General features: G+C 50.0%; 1 protein-coding gene across 1 annotated transcript in view; it reads right to left on the minus strand.

The window, feature by feature from the left end:
- LOC137340214 (catenin alpha-3-like) overlaps positions 1-19,028 on the minus strand; it is a 1,497,032-nt gene that overhangs the window by 1,432,140 nt on the left and 45,864 nt on the right. Inside the window, exon 3 of the mRNA XM_068002618.1 lies at positions 15,751-15,943. Within this exon, the coding sequence (XP_067858719.1) occupies positions 15,751-15,943 (193 nt within the window). The remainder of the gene's footprint in view (positions 1-15,750; positions 15,944-19,028) is intronic.

Genomic DNA, 19,028 nt, shown 5'->3' on the forward strand with positions numbered 1-19,028 from the left:
TCATATCACGTTCCTCTGTCCGCTCTTTTAATGGGAATGTTAACCTGCTTATTTTAAATAGCGTGGACTATGAAAAGTGGCTATCCCAGTCCTGTTGATAAATGTGGCAGGGTCATCAAGTGGAGCCTTCAGTACCACGAGGGTCCCATCGATAGCCCCCTGCACCCTGGGGAAGCCAGCGAGCTAGTAGATGTTGATAGCCATGTCTATTTGCTCCGCATGGGGACATTTCATTTTTGATGAAGTCGGGTGCCCTACAGAAGGGGGTACCTGCCTCCCATCGAATGGAGGTCCTCAGAGCTCCCTGGCTGACATTGAAGAAATCTCCAGTGGATGACTGGGAGGAACCTTCCTTTCCTTAGAGGGAGAAGATCGCAGCTTCAGGTCTTCCTACAGCAATTCACAGAGATGGCCAACTTCTTCTCTGATGAAGCACAGTCTGCGCACGCACAGCTTCTCCGACAGCTGCTGCTATGTCACTGATTCCATGTATACGCTCTGTGGGGGACGGGTAGACGTGCCTTCAGCGCAGTCTCTGGTCATGGTGCCTCATGCATCGTGCCTGCTGCCTCTGCTCATCCACTATGATGCAGAATAGGGGAATGCCCAGTGGAATGGCCATTGCGATCCTTTGACCTTCTGACGGCATTGATAGGGTTGGGGGTGGGGGGTTCCTGAAAATATTTATTACCCTTTAGGCACTCACAGGATACAATGGAAGATCCCAATAACAGAGAAGCAGAAAAAAATCTGAGAGATCAATTCCAGACTGCGGAGAAGAAGCCCCACACCTTTAATGATCCTTCCAGGCTGAGTGTCATGTGAGCCATAAATTCCAGTTTCCACCCTTCCCTCGCCTTCACATGGTCCATCTCCGATTCTTCCCTTCCCATCCTCAAATTCTCTATCTCCATTTCTGGGGATAGGCTGTCAACCAATATCTACTATAAGCCCACCGACTCCCTCAGCTACCTTGAATACACATCCTCCCACCCTGCTTCCTGCAAGGACTCTATTCCCTTCTCCCAGTTTCTCCGTTTCCATTGAATCTGTTCTGACGATGCCACCTTCCACACCAGTGCTTCCGATATGTTTTCCTTTTTCCTCAACCGAGGACTCCCCTCCACTGTAGTTGACAGGGCCCTCGACCGTGTCCATTCCATTTCCCCGCACTTCTGTCCTCACCTCTTCCACTCCCACCCAAAACCATGACAGGGTTCCCCTTGTCCTCACCATCCACCCCACCAACCTCTACATTAAATCCTCCGCCATTTCCGCCACCTCTAGCACAATCCCCTCACCAAACACATCTTCCCCTCCCCTTTCAGCATTTCGAAGGGACCGTTCCATCCGCGATACCCTGGTCCACTCTCCCATCACCCCCAGCACCCGCTCTCCTCCCCACGGCAACTTCCCATGGGAGCGCAGGGGATGCAACACCTGTCCTTTCACCTCCTCCCTCCCCACTGTCCAGGGCCCCAAACACTCCTTCCAGGTGAAACAGTGATTTACTTGTACTTCTTTCAATTAAGTGTACTGTATCCACTGCTCACAATGGGGAGACCAAACGCAGATTGGGTGATCGCTTTGCTGAACACCTCTGCTCAGTCCGCAAGTGTGACCCTGACCTGCCGGTCGCTTGCCATTTTAATTCCCCGTCCCACTCCCATTCTGACCTCTCTGTCCTCGGCCTCTTACACTGTTCCAATGAAGCTCAGCGTAAGCTCGAGGAACAGCACCTCATCTTTCGATTAGGCACTTTACAACCTTCTAGACTCTACATTGATTTCAATAACTTCAGATCATAACCACTGCTCCCATTTTTAATTTTTTAAAAATTTATTAGACTGCAGTTACTGGTTATGGTTCTGCTGTTGCCATTTTCTGCTGTTGCCTTTAGACTGATCTTTTGTTTCTTAACTTGTCTCATTACCACCCTCCTTGCCTTGCACCATCATCCCTTTTGTCATTTAATCACTCTTGTCCTCTACCCTTTTTGTTCTTTCCTCCCCTCCCTCCCCCCTTTCCCTGGCTCTGAACTTGCTTAAAAACTTTAACTCTTTAACATCTTCCAGTTCTGACAAAGGGTCATCGACCTGAAACATTAACTCAGTTTCTCTCTCCACAGATGCTGCCTGACCTGCTGAGCCTTTCCAGCATTTTCTGTTTTTATTTGAGCCATCAACCATGTTGCTCTCAGCTACCCGAGGGCCCCACCCATTATTTTTCATTCTAAGGAGCTGCGGCAAGAAAACTAGAGTAAATCCAGGAAATTTGCAATCTCCATAGTCTTGGTTGGGGCGAGGGCGCAGAGTCACGATAATCACAGTTTTGGCGGAGCGACGTAAAAGTCCCAGGAAATTATGGCGTAGCGTAAATAGTGGCGCAACTCACTAATTCTGGCCTCTTGTGCATCCCCGATTTTAATCACTCCACCATTGGCAGCCGTGCCTTCAGATGCCTAGGCCCTAAGCTCTGGAATTCCCTCCCTAAACCTCTCCACCTCTCTCTCCTCCATTAAGACGCTCCTTAAAACCTGCCTCTTTGACCAAGCTTTTGGTCACCTGTCCTAATATCTCGTTATGTGGCTCGGTGTCAGATTTTGTCTGATAATCGCTCCTGTGAAGCGCCTTGGGGCGTTTTACTACGTTAAAGGCGCTATATAAATGCAAGTTGTTGTTGCTATTCCATAATTTCCTTGGACTTTTGCACTGGAAAATTCCAATTCCACCCCATTGTCTCCGGGAAACACCTGCCCAAATATTTCCGCATCGTTTGTGCTGAGCCAAAGACAGGCATAGGAGCAAATAGAGGATCTGTTTCAGCACCTCCCGACAATAATAAAAACCAAGTGGTCGTGTGGGGCAGGTAATAATTTAATCAGGTCACCGCTGGCGGTGCTACATCAAAGAGTGTTCAGTAAATGAGAAAGTAGATGTGAACAAAAGAGGTGAGCTAAACCAGTCGGAAGTGCTAAGAGCTAAATTAGTTCACAACTGCTTCTCGAGGTTTATCTCCCATCGTAAAATGTTAGAAAGAAAATTAGCAATTCGGAAGTGTGAGCTAATCCACTTTGGATCTGAGAAAGACAAATTGAAATATTTTCTTAATGGTGAGAGACTACGAGCTGTGCAGGAGCGAAGCGATTTAGATGTCCAGGTACACAAATTACTAAAAGCTAGTGGGCAGGTGCAAAAAGTAATTAAAAAGACTAATGGAATGTTGGCCTTTATCTCAAAGAGGGCTGGAATACAAAGGGGAGAAAGTGATGCTTCAGTTGTAAACAGCCTTGGTCAGACCGCATCTGGAGATACTGTGTTCAATTCTGGGCACCGCACCTCAGGAAAAATACTTTGGCCCTGGAGGGGGTGCAGCGCAAATTCACCAGAATGATACCAGAGCTTAAAGGGTTGAAAGTATGAGGACAGGTTGCATGAACTTAGATTGTAACCTCTTGAGTCTAGAAGGTCGAGAGGTGATCTAACCAAGCTGTTTAAGATATGATAAAGGGATACGATAGGATAGATACAGAGAAACAAATTCCTCTGGTGGGGGAATCGAGAACAAAGGGGCCACAATCTTAAAATTAGAGCCAGGCGGTACAGGAGTGAAATCAGAAAGCACTTTTTCACACAAGGGGAAGTGAAAATCTGGAACTCTCTCCCCCAAAAGGCCGTGGATGCTCGGTCAATTAAAATTTCCCAGACTGAGATCGATAGATTTTTGTTGGGTAAGGGTATTAAAGGATATGGAGCAAAAGCGGGTAAATGGAATTCAGGTACAGATCAATCACATTCTACTTGAATAGCAGAGCAGGCCCAAGGGACTGAACGGCCTCCTCCTGTTCCTATGTGACAAAATTCCTTGTTAAGGACTATGAAGAATCTTATATGGAAATTACAACATGGACACAGCCCATCCGGCCCAACCAGTCTTTGTTTGTGCCTATTCTCCACATGTGCAGTGGTCCAAATCCCATCTGCCTGCCCTGTTCCCATATCTCTCTTTGTTATCCTTTACTTTGTGTTAAAGGCTGGTCCTGAATGCATCTTGCAGAATTGCACAGGGGGTGTAAGCAAAAAGTGAGTTCTGAACTCACATCACAAGGGTTTTTTCTGTCATCACCACTGTCGAATCAGCTGGAGCTGAATTCCAGTGGATGTGCCATATTGATCGGCAGAATTTAAAATCGACAAAAAAGCGGAGGATTGCCATTTCTGCGCTGGTTAACCCACGATTATCCACCCATTCACAGGCCGGCTCGCACTTCAGGCACGGGTCAGAAAAGTGCCCCCCAAAGTCAATGGTTTTCAACCCCCTCCAAACATTGACACACTCACGGTGGGGAGATGTCCCAACTTCAGGAAGACAGTCAGCTGCCTGAAGGAGAATTGTGCAGTGGTTGCAGAAAACCTTGTTCATTAGTGGAGAGCAAGTGAAGTGATGTGATAATAAGCCAAGAAATACAGAAATCTAATGACAGGTGGAGAGGTTGCTGACAAGCTGAGAAACTAGCAGGAAGTCTATGCTCCTCGGGCTAATTTACTCTCGACGGTTAATCACTGTCACTCAATGACAAAGGTATTCACTGGAGTTTCTGTGGATGCAGATTCAAAACGGTGCTTTGATTTGCTCTCTAAGTCATTGGGGGTGAAATTCAACATTGGCCGGGCACATGACGGGCATTCAACATTGGCCGGGCACATGATGGGCATTCAACATTGGCCGGGCACATGACAGGCATTCAACATTGGCCGGGCACATGACGGGCATTCAACATTGGCCGGGCACATGACAGGCATTCAACATTGGCCGGGCACATGACAGGCATTCAACATTGGCCGGGCACATGACGGGCATTCAACATTGGCCGGGCACATGACGGGCATTCAACATTGGCCGGGCACATGACAGGCATTCAACATTGGCCGGGCACATGACAGGCATTCAACATTGGCCGGGCACATGACAGGCATTCAACATTGGACGGGCACATGACGGGCATTCAACATTGGCCGGGCACAAGACGGGCATTCAACATTGGCCGGGCACAAGACAGGCATTCAACATTGGCCGGGCACAAGACAGGCATTCAACATTGGCCGGGCACATGACGGGCATTCAACATTGGCCGGGCACATGGCGGGCATTCAACATTGGCCGGGCACATGACGGGCATTCAACATTGGCCAGGCACATGACGGGCATTCAACATTGGCTGGGCACATGACAGGCATTCAACATTGGCCGGGCACAAGATGGGCATTCAACATTGGCCGGGCACAAGACAGGCATTCAACATTGGCCGGGCACATGACGGGCATTCAACATTGGCCGGGCACAAGACAAGCATTCAACATTGGATGGGCACATGACGGGCATTCAACATTGGCCGGGCACAAGACAAGCATTCAACATTGGATGGGCACAAGACGGGCATTCAACATTGGCCGGGCACAAGACAGGCATTCAACATTGGCCGGGCACATGACGGGCATTCAACTTTGGCCAGGCACATGATGGGCATTCAACGTTGGCCGGGCACATGACGGGCATTCAACATTGGCCGGGCACAAGACGGGCATTCAACATTGGCCAGGCACAAGACAGGCATTCAACGTTGGCCGGGCACATGACGGGCATTCAACATTGGCCGGGCACATGACAGGCATTCAACATTGGCCGGGCACATGACGGACAGTATCGATGGCCCGCTTGTTGTACACCTCGCACCATTTTACTGTCCATTAATCTCGACGGCTGCCCGTTTTCCGCCCCACCGAAGCTGAATTTCACCATCCTTGTTTCAAACAGTTGTTTAAAGCATCTTCCATTGATGCCAAAGAATGAAGGAGTGACTCTGGGATCTCACACTTCCCACAGGGAGCAGTGCTCGACGGGTTGACGGGTTGGAGAATCAAGGGACAAAGCTCCGACCGGCATTCACTTCAAGCACGGTTTCCCTGCTGGAAAGGGACCCAGAGTCATCCCTTCAATCCCCTCTTTCAACGTTCCCTCGAAGACATCAAGAATTCAATTTCTTTTCCCTTTTACAGAGGAAGAATCCAAACTCAAAGTGTGAACGAATCTGAAAATCAATAACAAAGCACGGGTGCTGCATGGTACAGAACCTGCCGTCCATTCCCTTGTTGCCTCCAGTCTCAACTATTCCATTGATCTCCTGGCCGGCCTCCCACCTTCCACCTTCCCCAAACTTCAGCAAATCCAAAACCCTGCTGCCCGCATCCAAACTCGTTCACCCGTCACCGCCATTGGCTCCCAGTCTGGCAACGCCTTGAATTTAATATTCTAATCATTGTGTTCAAATTTCTCCATGGCCTCGACCCCCCACCCCCACCCCGCCCCGTCGCTGTAACCACTTCCAGCCCGACAACCCTCTGAGATCTCTACGCCCCTCCAATTCTGACCTCTTGTGCATTCCCGATTTCCATCGCCTCACGATTGGCGGCTGTGCCTTCAGCTACGAGGCCCTAAGCTCTGGAATTCCGTGCCTAAACCTATCTGCCTCTCTACCTCTCTCTCCTCTTTTAAGATGCTCCTTAAAACCTACCTCTTTTGGTCAGCAGGCACAAGTCAGGAGTGTGATGGTATACATTCCTCTTGCCTGGATGAGTGCAGCTCCAACAACACTCAAGAAGCTCGACACCATCCAGGACAAAGCAGCCCGCTTGATTGGCAACCCATCCACCACTCCCTTCACCACCGGCGCACTGTGCCTGCAGTGTGTACCATCGACAGGATGCACTGCAGCAACTCACCAAAGCTTCTTCAACAGCACCTCCCAAACCCGCGACCTCTACCACCAAGAAGGACAAGGGCAGCAGGCACATGGGAACAACACCACCTGCACGTTCCCCTCAATCCCGACTTGGAAATATATCGCCGTTCCTTCATCGTCGCTGGGTCAAAATCCTGGAACTCCCTTCCTAACAGCACTGTGGGAGAACCGTCACCACACGGACTGCAGCGGTTCAAGAAGGCGGCTCACCACCACCTTCTCAAGGGCAATTAGGGATGGGCAATAAATGCCGGCCTCGCCAGCGACGCCCACATCTCATGAATGAACAAAAAAAAAACCTATCCGAAAATCTCGATGTTGCTCGGTGTCAAATTTAGTTTGATAAAGCTCTTGTGAAGCGCCATGGAACATTCTACTATGTTAAAGACACTGCATTAATGCAAGGTAGTATTGTGATTAAAGTTAACCCGTATTCAAAAGAACAAGGAAGAAAAATGAACTCCATGGCAGGTTATCAGAACACAAGCTGGCATGGACTGTAATTGCCCTGAATTTAAAATTTGACATTCCCATCACACAACACTCTGATATACAATCCCATCACACAACACAATGATATACACTCCCATCACACAACACTCTGACATACAATCCCATCACACAACTCTCTGATATACACTCCCATCACACAACACTCTGATATACACTCCCATCACACAACACTCTGATATACACTCCCATCACACAACTCTCTGATATACACTCCCATCACCCAACTCTCTGATATACACTCCCATCACACAACTCTCTGATATACACTCCCATCACACAACTCTCTGATATACACTCCCATCACACAACACTCTGATATACACTCCCATCACACAACACTCTGATATACACTCCCATCACACAACTCTCTGATATACACTCCCATCACACAACACTCTGATATACACTCCCATCACCCAACACTCTGATATACACTCCCATCACCCAACTCTCTGATATACACTCCCATCACACAACACAATGATATACACTCCCATCACACAACTCTCTGATATACACTCCCATCACACAACTCTCTGATATACACTCCCATCACACAACACTCTGATATACACTCCCATCACACAACACTCTGATATACACTCCCATCACACAACACAATGATACACACTCCCATCACACAACACTCTGATATACACTCCCATCACACAACTCTCTGATATACACTCCCATCACACAACACTCTGATATACACTCCCATCACCCAACTCTCTGATATACACTCCCATCACACAACTCTCTGATATACACTCCCATCACACAACTCTCTGATATACACTCCCATCACACAACTCTCTGATATACACTCCCATCACACAACTCTCTGATATACACTCCCATCACCCAACTCTCTGATATACACTCCCATCACACAACACTCTGACATACAATCCCATCACACAACTCTCTGATATACACTCCCATCACACAACACTCTGATATACACTCCCATCACACAACACGCTGATATACACTCCCATCACCCAACTCTCTGATATACAATCCCATCACACACCTCTCTGATATACACTCCCATCACACAACTCTCTGATATACACTCCCATCAGCCAACTCTCTGATATACACTCCCATCACACAACACTCTTATATACAATCCCATCACACAACACAATGATATACACTCCCATCACACAACACTCTGATATACACTCCCATCACACAACACTCTGATATACACTCCCATCACCCAACACTCTGATATACACTCCCATCACCCAACACTCTGATATACACTCCCATCACCCAACTCTCTGATATACACTCCCATCACACAACTCTCTGATATACACTCCCATCACCCAACTCTCTGATATACACTCCCATCACCCAACTCTCTGATATACACTCCCATCACACAACTCTCTGATATACACTCCCATCACACAACACTCTGATATACACTCCCATCACACAACACTCTGATATACACTCCCATCACCCAACACACTGATATACACTCCCATCACACAACACTCTGATATACACTCCCATCACACAACACTCTGATATACACTCCCATCACACAACACTCTGATATACACTCCCATCACCCAACACACTGATATACACTCCCATCACACAACTCTCTGATATACACTCCCATCACACAACACTCTGATATACACTCCCATCACACAACACTCTGATATACACTCCCATCACACAACACTCTGATATACACTCCCATCACACAACACTCTGATATACACTCCCATCACACAACACTCTGATATACACTCCCATCACACAACACTCTGATATACACTCCCATCACACAACACTCTGATATACACTCCCATCACACAACACTCTGATATACAATCCCATCACACAACACAATGATATACACTCCCATCACCCAACTCTCTGATATACACTCCCATCACTCAACACAATGATATACACTCCCATCACACAACACTCTGATGTACACTCCCATCACCCAACACTCTGATATACACTCCCATCACCCAACACTCTGATATACACTCCCATCACCCAACTCTCTGATATACACTCCCATCACTCAACACAATGATATACACTCCCATCACCCAACACTCTGATATACACTCCCATCACACAACACTCTGATATACAATCCCATCACCCAACACTCTGATATACACTCCCATCACACAACACAATGATATACACTCCCATCACCCAACACTCTGATATACACTCCCATCACTCAACTCTCTGATACACACTCCCATCACCCAACTCTCTGATATACACTCCCATCACACAACACTCTGATATACACTCCCATCACCCAACACTCTGATATACACTCCCATCACCCAACACTCTGATATACACTCCCATCACACAACACTCTGATATACACTCCCATCACACAACACTCTGATGTACACTCCCATCACCCAACACTCCGATATACACTCCCATCACACAACACTCTGATATACACACCCATCACACAACACTCTGATATACACTCCCATCACACAACACTCTGATGTACACTCCCATCACCCAACACTCTGATGTACACTCCCATCACCCAACTCTCTGATATACACTCCCATCACTCAACTCTCTGATATACACTCCCATCACCCAACACTCTGATATACACTCCCATCACCCAACACTCTGATATACACTCCCATCACCCAACACTCTGATGTACACTCCCATCACACAACACTCTGATGTACACTCCCATCACACAACACTCTGATATACACTCCCATCACCCAACTCGCTGATATACACTCCCATCACACAACACTCTGATATACACTCCCATCACCCAACACTCTGATATACACTCCCATCACCCAACTCGCTGATATACACTCCCATCACACAACACTCTGATATACACTCCCATCACCCAACTCGCTGATATACACTCCCATCACCCAACACTCTGATGTACACTCCCATCACCCAACACTCTGATATACACTCCCATCACACAACACAATGATATACACTCCCATCACCCAACACTCTGATATATACTCCCATCACTCAACTCTCTGATATACACTCCCATCACACAACACTCTGATATACAATCCCATCACCCAACTCTCTGATATACACTCCCATCACACAACACTCTGATATACACTCCCATCACTCAACTCTCTGATATACACTCCCATCACACAACACTCTGATGTACACTCCCATCACCCAACACTCTGATGTACACTCCCATCACACAACACTCTGATGTACACTCCCATCACCCAACACTCTGATGTACACTCCCATCACCCAACTCTCTGATATACACTCCCATCACTCAACTCTCTGATATACACTCCCATCACCCAACACTCTGATATACACTCCCATCACCCAACACTCTGATATACACTCCCATCACCCAACACTCTGATGTACACTCCCATCACACAACACTCTGATGTACACTCCCATCACACAACACTCTGATATACACTCCCATCACCCAACTCGCTGATATACACTCCCATCACCCAACACTCTGATATACACTCCCATCACCCAACACTCTGATATACACTCCCATCACCCAACTCGCTGATATACACTCCCATCACACAACACTCTGATATACACTCCCATCACCCAACACTCTGATATACACTCCCATCACACAACACTCTGATGTACACTCCCATCACCCAACACTCTGATATACACTCCCATCACACAACACTCTGATATACACTCCTATCACCCAACTCTCTGATATACACTCCCATCACACAACACTCTGATATACACTCCCATCACACAACACTCTGATATACACTCCTATCACACAACTCTCTGATATACACTCCCATCACACAACACTCTGATATACACTCCCATCACACAACACTCTGATATACACTCCCATCACACAACTCTCTGATATACACTCCCATCACACAACTCTCTGATATACACTCCTATCACCCAACTCTCTGATATACACTCCCATCACCCAACACTCTGATGTACACTCCCATCACACAACTCTCTGATATACACTCCCATCACCCAACTCTCTGATATACACTCCCATCACACAACTCTCTGATATACACTCCCATCACACAACACTCTGATATACACTCCCATCACACAACTCTCTGATATACACTCCCATCACACAACTCTCTGATATACACTCCCATCACACAACACTCTGATATACACTCCCATCACACAACTCTCTGATATACACTCCCATCACACAACACTCTGATATACACTCCCATCACACAACTCTCTGATATACACTCCCATCACACAACTCTCTGATATACACTCCCATCACACAACACTCTGATATACACTCCCATCACACAACACTCTGATGTACACTCCCATCACCCAACACTCTGATATACACTCCCATCACACAACACTCTGATATACACTCCTATCACCCAACTCTCTGATATACACTCCCATCACCCAACACTCTGATATACACTCCCATCACAAAACACTCTGATATACACTCCCATCACACAACTCTCTGATATACACTCCCATCACACAACACTCTGATGTACACTCCCATCACCCAACACTCTGATATACACTCCCATCACACAACACTCTGATATACACTCCTATCACCCAACTCTCTGATATACACTCCCATCACCCAACACTCTGATATACACTCCCATCACCCAACACTCTGATATACACTCCCATCACCCAACTCTCTGATATACACTCCCATCACCCAACACTCTGATATACACTCCCATCACAAAACACTCTGATATACACTCCCATCACACAACACTCTGATATACACTCCCATCACAAAACACTCTGATATACACTCCCATCACCCAACACTCTGATATACACTCCCATCACACAACACTCTGATATACACTCCCATCACCCAACACTCTGATATACACTCCCATCACCCAACTCTCTGATATACACTCCCATCACTCAACACTCTGATATACAATCCCATCACCCAACACAATGATATACACTCCCATCACCCAACACTCTGATATACACTCCCATCACACAACACTCTGATATACAATCCCATCACCCAACACTCTGATATACACTCCCATCACACAACACAATGATATACACTCCCATCACCCAACACTCTGATATATACTCCCATCACTCAACTCTCTGATATACACTCCCATCACACAACACTCTGATATACAATCCCATCACCCAACTCTCTGATATACACTCCCATCACACAACACAATGATATACACTCCCATCACCCAACACTCTGATATACACTCCCATCACTCAACTCTCTGATATACACTCCCATCACACAACACTCTGATGTACACTCCCATCACCCAACTCTCTGATATACACTCCCATCACTCAACTCTCTGATATACACTCCCATCACCCAACACTCTGATATACACTCCCATCACCCAACACTCTGATATACACTCCCATCACCCAACACTCTGATGTACACTCCCATCACACAACACTCTGATGTACACTCCCATCACACAACACTCTGATATACACTCCCATCACCCAACTCGCTGATATACACTCCCATCACCCAACACTCTGATATACACTCCCATCACCCAACACTCTGATATACACTCCCATCACCCAACTCGCTGATATACACTCCCATCACACAACACTCTGATATACACTCCCATCACCCAACACTCTGATATACACTCCCATCACACAACACTCTGATGTACACTCCCATCACACAACACTCTGATATACACTCCCATCACACAACACTCTGATATACACTCCCATCACACAACACTCTGATATACACTCCTATCACCCAACTCTCTGATATACACTCCCATCACACAACACTCTGATATACACTCCCATCACACAACACTCTGATATACACTCCTATCACACAACTCTCTGATATACACTCCCATCACACAACACTCTGATATACACTCCCATCACACAACACTCTGATATACACTCCCATCACACAACTCTCTGATATACACTCCCATCACACAACTCTCTGATATACACTCCTATCACACAACACTCTGATATACACTCCCATCACACAACTCTCTGATATACACTCCCATCACACAACACTCTGATATACACTCCCATCACACAACTCTCTGATATACACTCCCATCACACAACTCTCTGATATACACTCCCATCACACAACACTCTGATATACACTCCCATCACACAACACTCTGATGTACACTCCCATCACCCAACACTCTGATATACACTCCCATCACACAACACTCTGATATACACTCCTATCACCCAACTCTCTGATATACACTCCCATCACCCAACACTCTGATATACACTCCCATCACAAAACACTCTGATATACACTCCCATCACACAACTCTCTGATATACACTCCCATCACACAACACTCTGATGTACACTCCCATCACCCAACACTCTGATATACACTCCCATCACACAACACTCTGATATACACTCCCATCACCCAACACTCTGATATACACTCCCATCACCCAACTCTCTGATATACACTCCCATCACCCAACACTCTGATATACACTCCCATCACAAAACACTCTGATATACACTCCCATCACACAACACTCTGATATACACTCCCATCACAAAACACTCTGATATACACTCCCATCACAAAACACTCTGATATACACTCCCATCACCCAACACTCTGATATACACTCCCATCACACAACACTCTGATATACACTCCCATCACACAACACTCTGATATACACTCCCATCACACAACACTCTGATATACACTCCCATCACAAAACACTCTGATATACACTCCCATCACAAAACACTCTGATATACACTCCCATCACCCAACACTCTGATATACACTCCCATCACCCAACACTCTGATATACACTCCCATCACACAACACTCTGATATACACTCCCATCACACAACTCTCTGATATACACTCCCATCACCCAACACTCTGATATACACTCCCATCACCCAACACTCTGATATACACTCCCATCACACAACACTCTGATATACACTCCCATCACACAACACTCTGATATACACTCCCATCACCCAACACTCTGATATACACTCCCATCACACAACACTCTGATATACACTCCCATCACACAACACTCTGATATGCACTCCCATCACACAACACTCTGATATACACTCCCATCACACAACACTCTGATATACACTCCCATCACCCAACTCTCTGATATGCACTCCCATCACACAACACTCTGATATACACTCCCATCACACAATTCTCTGATATACACTCCCATCACCCAACACTCTGATATACACTCCCATCACCCAACACTCTGATATACACTCCCATCACACAACACTCTGATATACACTCCCATCACACAACTCTCTGATATACACTCCCATCACACAACACTCTGATATGCACTCCCATCACACAACACTCTGATATACACTCCCATCACACAACACTCTGATATACACTCCCATCACCCAACTCTCTGATATGCACTCCCATCACACAACACTCTGATATACACTCCCATCACACAATTCTCTGATATACACTCCCATCACCCAACACTCTGATATACACTCCCATCACCCAACACTCTGATATACACTCCCATCACACAACACTCTGATATACACTCCCATCACACAACACTCTGATGTGCACTCCCACTGTACATGGCTCTGTGCTGTTGGGGTTATATTATAACATCTACTCCTCAGTAATTCATTAAAGAGCCCTCCATTATTGCACTCACACAAATGAAAACACATCATAAAGCAGAACTTTTCCCATTATCCTGCACTCTGCACTTGTAATATCAACAATAAATTTGACTTTATTGAATATGGAATTACCCTGCTTCCAAGCAATGTCTGCATAACAAATTCATGTGGTGTTTGTGTTTTGTTCCCTGACTTGTGGAATATCCTCTATATTCAGTGGGTTCCCATCAATCACTTGCCTTCTATGGTTCCATTACATTTTAGCTAGTAACCGAATATAGATATTAATAAATTTGACATTAGGTTCTTTAATATTAAGATGTGAGTTTTTTAATGCACCTTCTCATCTGTTCTACTGTATTTCCACAAGCTTTTATTGAATAACTGTTTTTCATCTTTGCATCACCATCTCAGTCACTTTTCCTTCATTGCTTATTTAATTTTTGGTTCTGTTTCTCACATGAAAAAATGCACCAACTAGCCTGATCGGTGTTATAGACACTGAGATTAAAGTCCAGGTAATCGAAATACTCAACCACATCCTGCCAATCCACACACAGTTCACAGGATATTCTCCAGTTAGTAGGTTGTCAATGATAATGCTTTATTCCAAGTAACCGTGTGTGAGGTATATTTGGATGAACTTTAAATACATCACACCCACCTTCTTTCCGCACATCCTGCATTGCTTTTGTAAGTTCCGCCTTTAGAAAAGTGCTGTCCTGGGCAATTTGATCCCCCTTTTCAATTAAATTGTTTGTCGCTTCTTCCACTGATGCAAGGAGAACACTGGCCCTCTTTGATCGTCCTTTTTTGTTCTTTGAAGGGTCCTTGACACAGTTCACTAAAGTTGTGACCTGGAGAATAAAGAAGAAAATTCGGTACGTCTTCGGATGCTCCTGAGGCCCATTCACAGGTCCTCCCACAATCCCCCATCACTCTGTGGGCTCGATTTTGACCTTTGATTGCAGCCCGTTCTGGCGGTGAAGATCCCCCGCGATTTTAAGGCCCCGGCCTCATTTACATTTGGCAGACGAGCTGCAGAAGCCAAACTTGCAACTCGTGGTCTCAGGGATGGTGGGGAACGGGCAGTTGCCCAGGTAGGTGATCAGGGAGGGGGAACGGGCAGCTGGCTCAGGTGGGTGATTGGGGAGGGGGAGCGGGCAGCTGGCTCAGGTGGGTGATTGGGGAGGGGGAACGGGCAGCTGGCCCAGGTGGGTGATTGGGGAGGGGGAGCGGGCAGCTGGCTCAGGTAGGTGATCGGGGAGGAGGAGCGGGCAGTTGCCCGGGTGGGTGATCGGGGAGGGGGAGCGGGCAGTTGCCCGGGTGGGTGATCGGGGAGGGGGAGCGGGCAGCTGGCTCAGGTGGGTGATCGGGGAGGGGGAGCGGGCAGCTGGCCCAGGTGGGTGATCGGGGAGGGGGAGCGGGCAGTTGCCCGGGTGGGTGACCGGGGGAGGGGGGAACGGGCAGTTGCCCTGGTGGGTGATCGGGGAGGGGGAGCGGGCAGTTGCCCGGGTGGGTGACCGGGGGAGGGGGGAACGGGCAGTTGCCTGGGTGGGTGATCGGGGGGGGGGACGGGCAGTTGCCTGGGTGGGTGATCCGGGCGGGGGGACGGGCAGTTGCCCAGGTGGGTGATCGGGGAGGGGGGACGGGCAGTTGCCCAGGTGGGTGATCGGGGAGGGGGGACGGGCAGTTGCCCAGGTGGGTGATCGGGGAGGGGGGAAACGGGCAGCTGGCTCAGGTGGGTGATCGGGGAGGGGGGACGGGCAGTTGCCCAGGTAGGTGATCGGGGAGGGGGAGCGGGCAGTTGCCCAGGTGGGTGATCGGGGAGGGGGAGCAGGCAGTTGCCCAGGTGGGTGATCGGGGAGGGGGGAACGGACAGTTGCCCAGGTGGGTGATCGGGGAGGGGGGGAACGGACAGTTGCCCAGGTGGGTGATCGGGGAGGGGGAGCGGGCAGTTGCCCAGGTGGGTGATCGGGGAGGGGGAGCGGGCAGTTGCCCAGGTGGGTGATCGGGGAGGGGGAGCAGGCAGTTGCCCAGGTGGGTGATCGGGGAGGGGGGAACGGACAGTTGCCCAGGTGGGTGATCGGGGAGGGGGGAACGGACAGTTGCCCAGGTGGGTGATCGGGGAGGGGGAGCGGGCAGCTGGCTCAGGTGGGTGATCGGGGAGGGGGGGAACGGGCAGTTGCCCAGGTAGGTGATTGGGGAGGGGGGAACGGGCAGTGGGTGATTGGGGGAGGGGGGAACGGGCAGTTGCCTGCGTGGGTGATCGGGGAGGGGGGGAACGGGCAGTTGCCCGGGTGGGTGATCGGGGAGGGGGGAACGGGCAGTCGCCCAGGTGGGTGATCGGGGAGGGGGGGAACGGGCAGTCGCCCAGGTGGGTGATCGGGGAGGGGGGGGAACGGGCAGTTGCCCGGGTGGGTGATCGGGGAGGGGGAACGGGCAGTTGCCCAGGTGGGTGATCGGGGAGGGGGAACGGGCAGTTGCCCAGGTGGGTGATCGGGGAGGGGGGGAACGGGCAGTCGCCCAGGTGGGTGATCGGGGAGGGGGGGAACGGGCAGTTGCCCGGGTGGGTGATCGGGGACGGGGGAACGGGCAGTGGGTGATCGGGGAGGGGGAACGGGCAGTGGGTGATCGGGGAGGGGGAACGGGCAGTGCGTGATCGGGGAGGGGGAACGGGCAGTGGGTGATCGGGGAGGGGGAACGGGCAGTGGGTGATCGGGGAGGGGGGTAACGGGCAGTTGCCCGGGTGGGTGATCGGGGAGGGGGAACGGGCAGTTGCCCAGGTGGGTGATCGGGGAGGGGGAACGGGCAGTTGCCCAGGTGGGTGATCGGGGAGGGGGGGAACGGGCAGTCGCCCAGGTGGGTGATCGGGGAGGGGGGGAACGGGCAGTTGCCCGGGTGGGTGATCGGGGAGGGGGGGAACGGGCAGTTGCCCAGGTGGGTGATCGGGGACGGGGGAACGGGCAGTGGGTGATCGGGGAGGGGGAACGGGCAGTGGGTGATCGGGGACGGGGGAACGGGCAGTGGGTGATCGGGGAGGGGGAACGGGCAGTGGGTGATCGGGGAGGGGGAACGGGCAGTGGGTGATCGGGGAGGGGGAACGGGCAGTGGGTGATCGGGGAGGGGGAACTGGCAGTGGGTGATCGGGGAGGGGGAAGGGGCAGTGGGTGATCGGGGGAGGGGGGAACGGGCAGTCGCCCAGGTTGGTGATCGGGGAGGGGGGGAACGGGCAGTTGCCCGGGTGGGTGATCGGGGAGGGGGGGAACGGGCAGTTGCCCAGGTGGGTGATCGGGGACGGGGGAACGGGCAGTGGGTGATCGGGGAGGGGGAACGGGCAGTGGGTGATCGGGGAGGGGGAACGGGCAGTGGGTGATCGGGGAGGGGGAACGGGCAGTGCGTGATCGGGGAGGGGGAACGGGCAGTGGGTGATCGGGGACGGGGGAACGGGCAGTGGGTGATCGGGGAGGGAGAACGGGCAGTGGGTGATCGGGGAGGGGGAACGGGCAGTGGGTGATCGGGGAGGGGGAACTGGCAGTGGGTGATCGGGGAGGGGGAACGGGCAGTGGGTGATCGGGGGAGGGGGGAACGGGCAGTTGCCCGGGTGGGTGATCGGGGAGGGGGGGAACGGACAGTTGCCCAGGTGGGTGATCGGGGAGGGGGGGAATGGGCAGTTGCCCGGGTGGGTGATCGGGGAGGGGGAACGGGCAGTTGCCCAGGTAGGTGATCGGGGAGGGGGAGCGGGCAGTTGCCCAGGTGGGTGATCGGGGAGGGGGAGCAGGCAGTTGCCCAGGTGGGTGATCGGGGAGGGGGGAACGGACAGTTGCCCAGGTGGGTGATCGGGGAGGGGGGGGAACGGGCAGTCGCCCAGGTGGGTGATCGGGGAGGGGGGGAACGGGCAGTTGCCCGGGTGGGTGATCGGGGAGGGGGGGAACGGGCAGT

This window comes from Heptranchias perlo, chromosome 21 (assembly GCF_035084215.1).
Source record: "Heptranchias perlo isolate sHepPer1 chromosome 21, sHepPer1.hap1, whole genome shotgun sequence".
NCBI classification, from domain to species: domain Eukaryota; kingdom Metazoa; phylum Chordata; class Chondrichthyes; order Hexanchiformes; family Hexanchidae; genus Heptranchias; species Heptranchias perlo.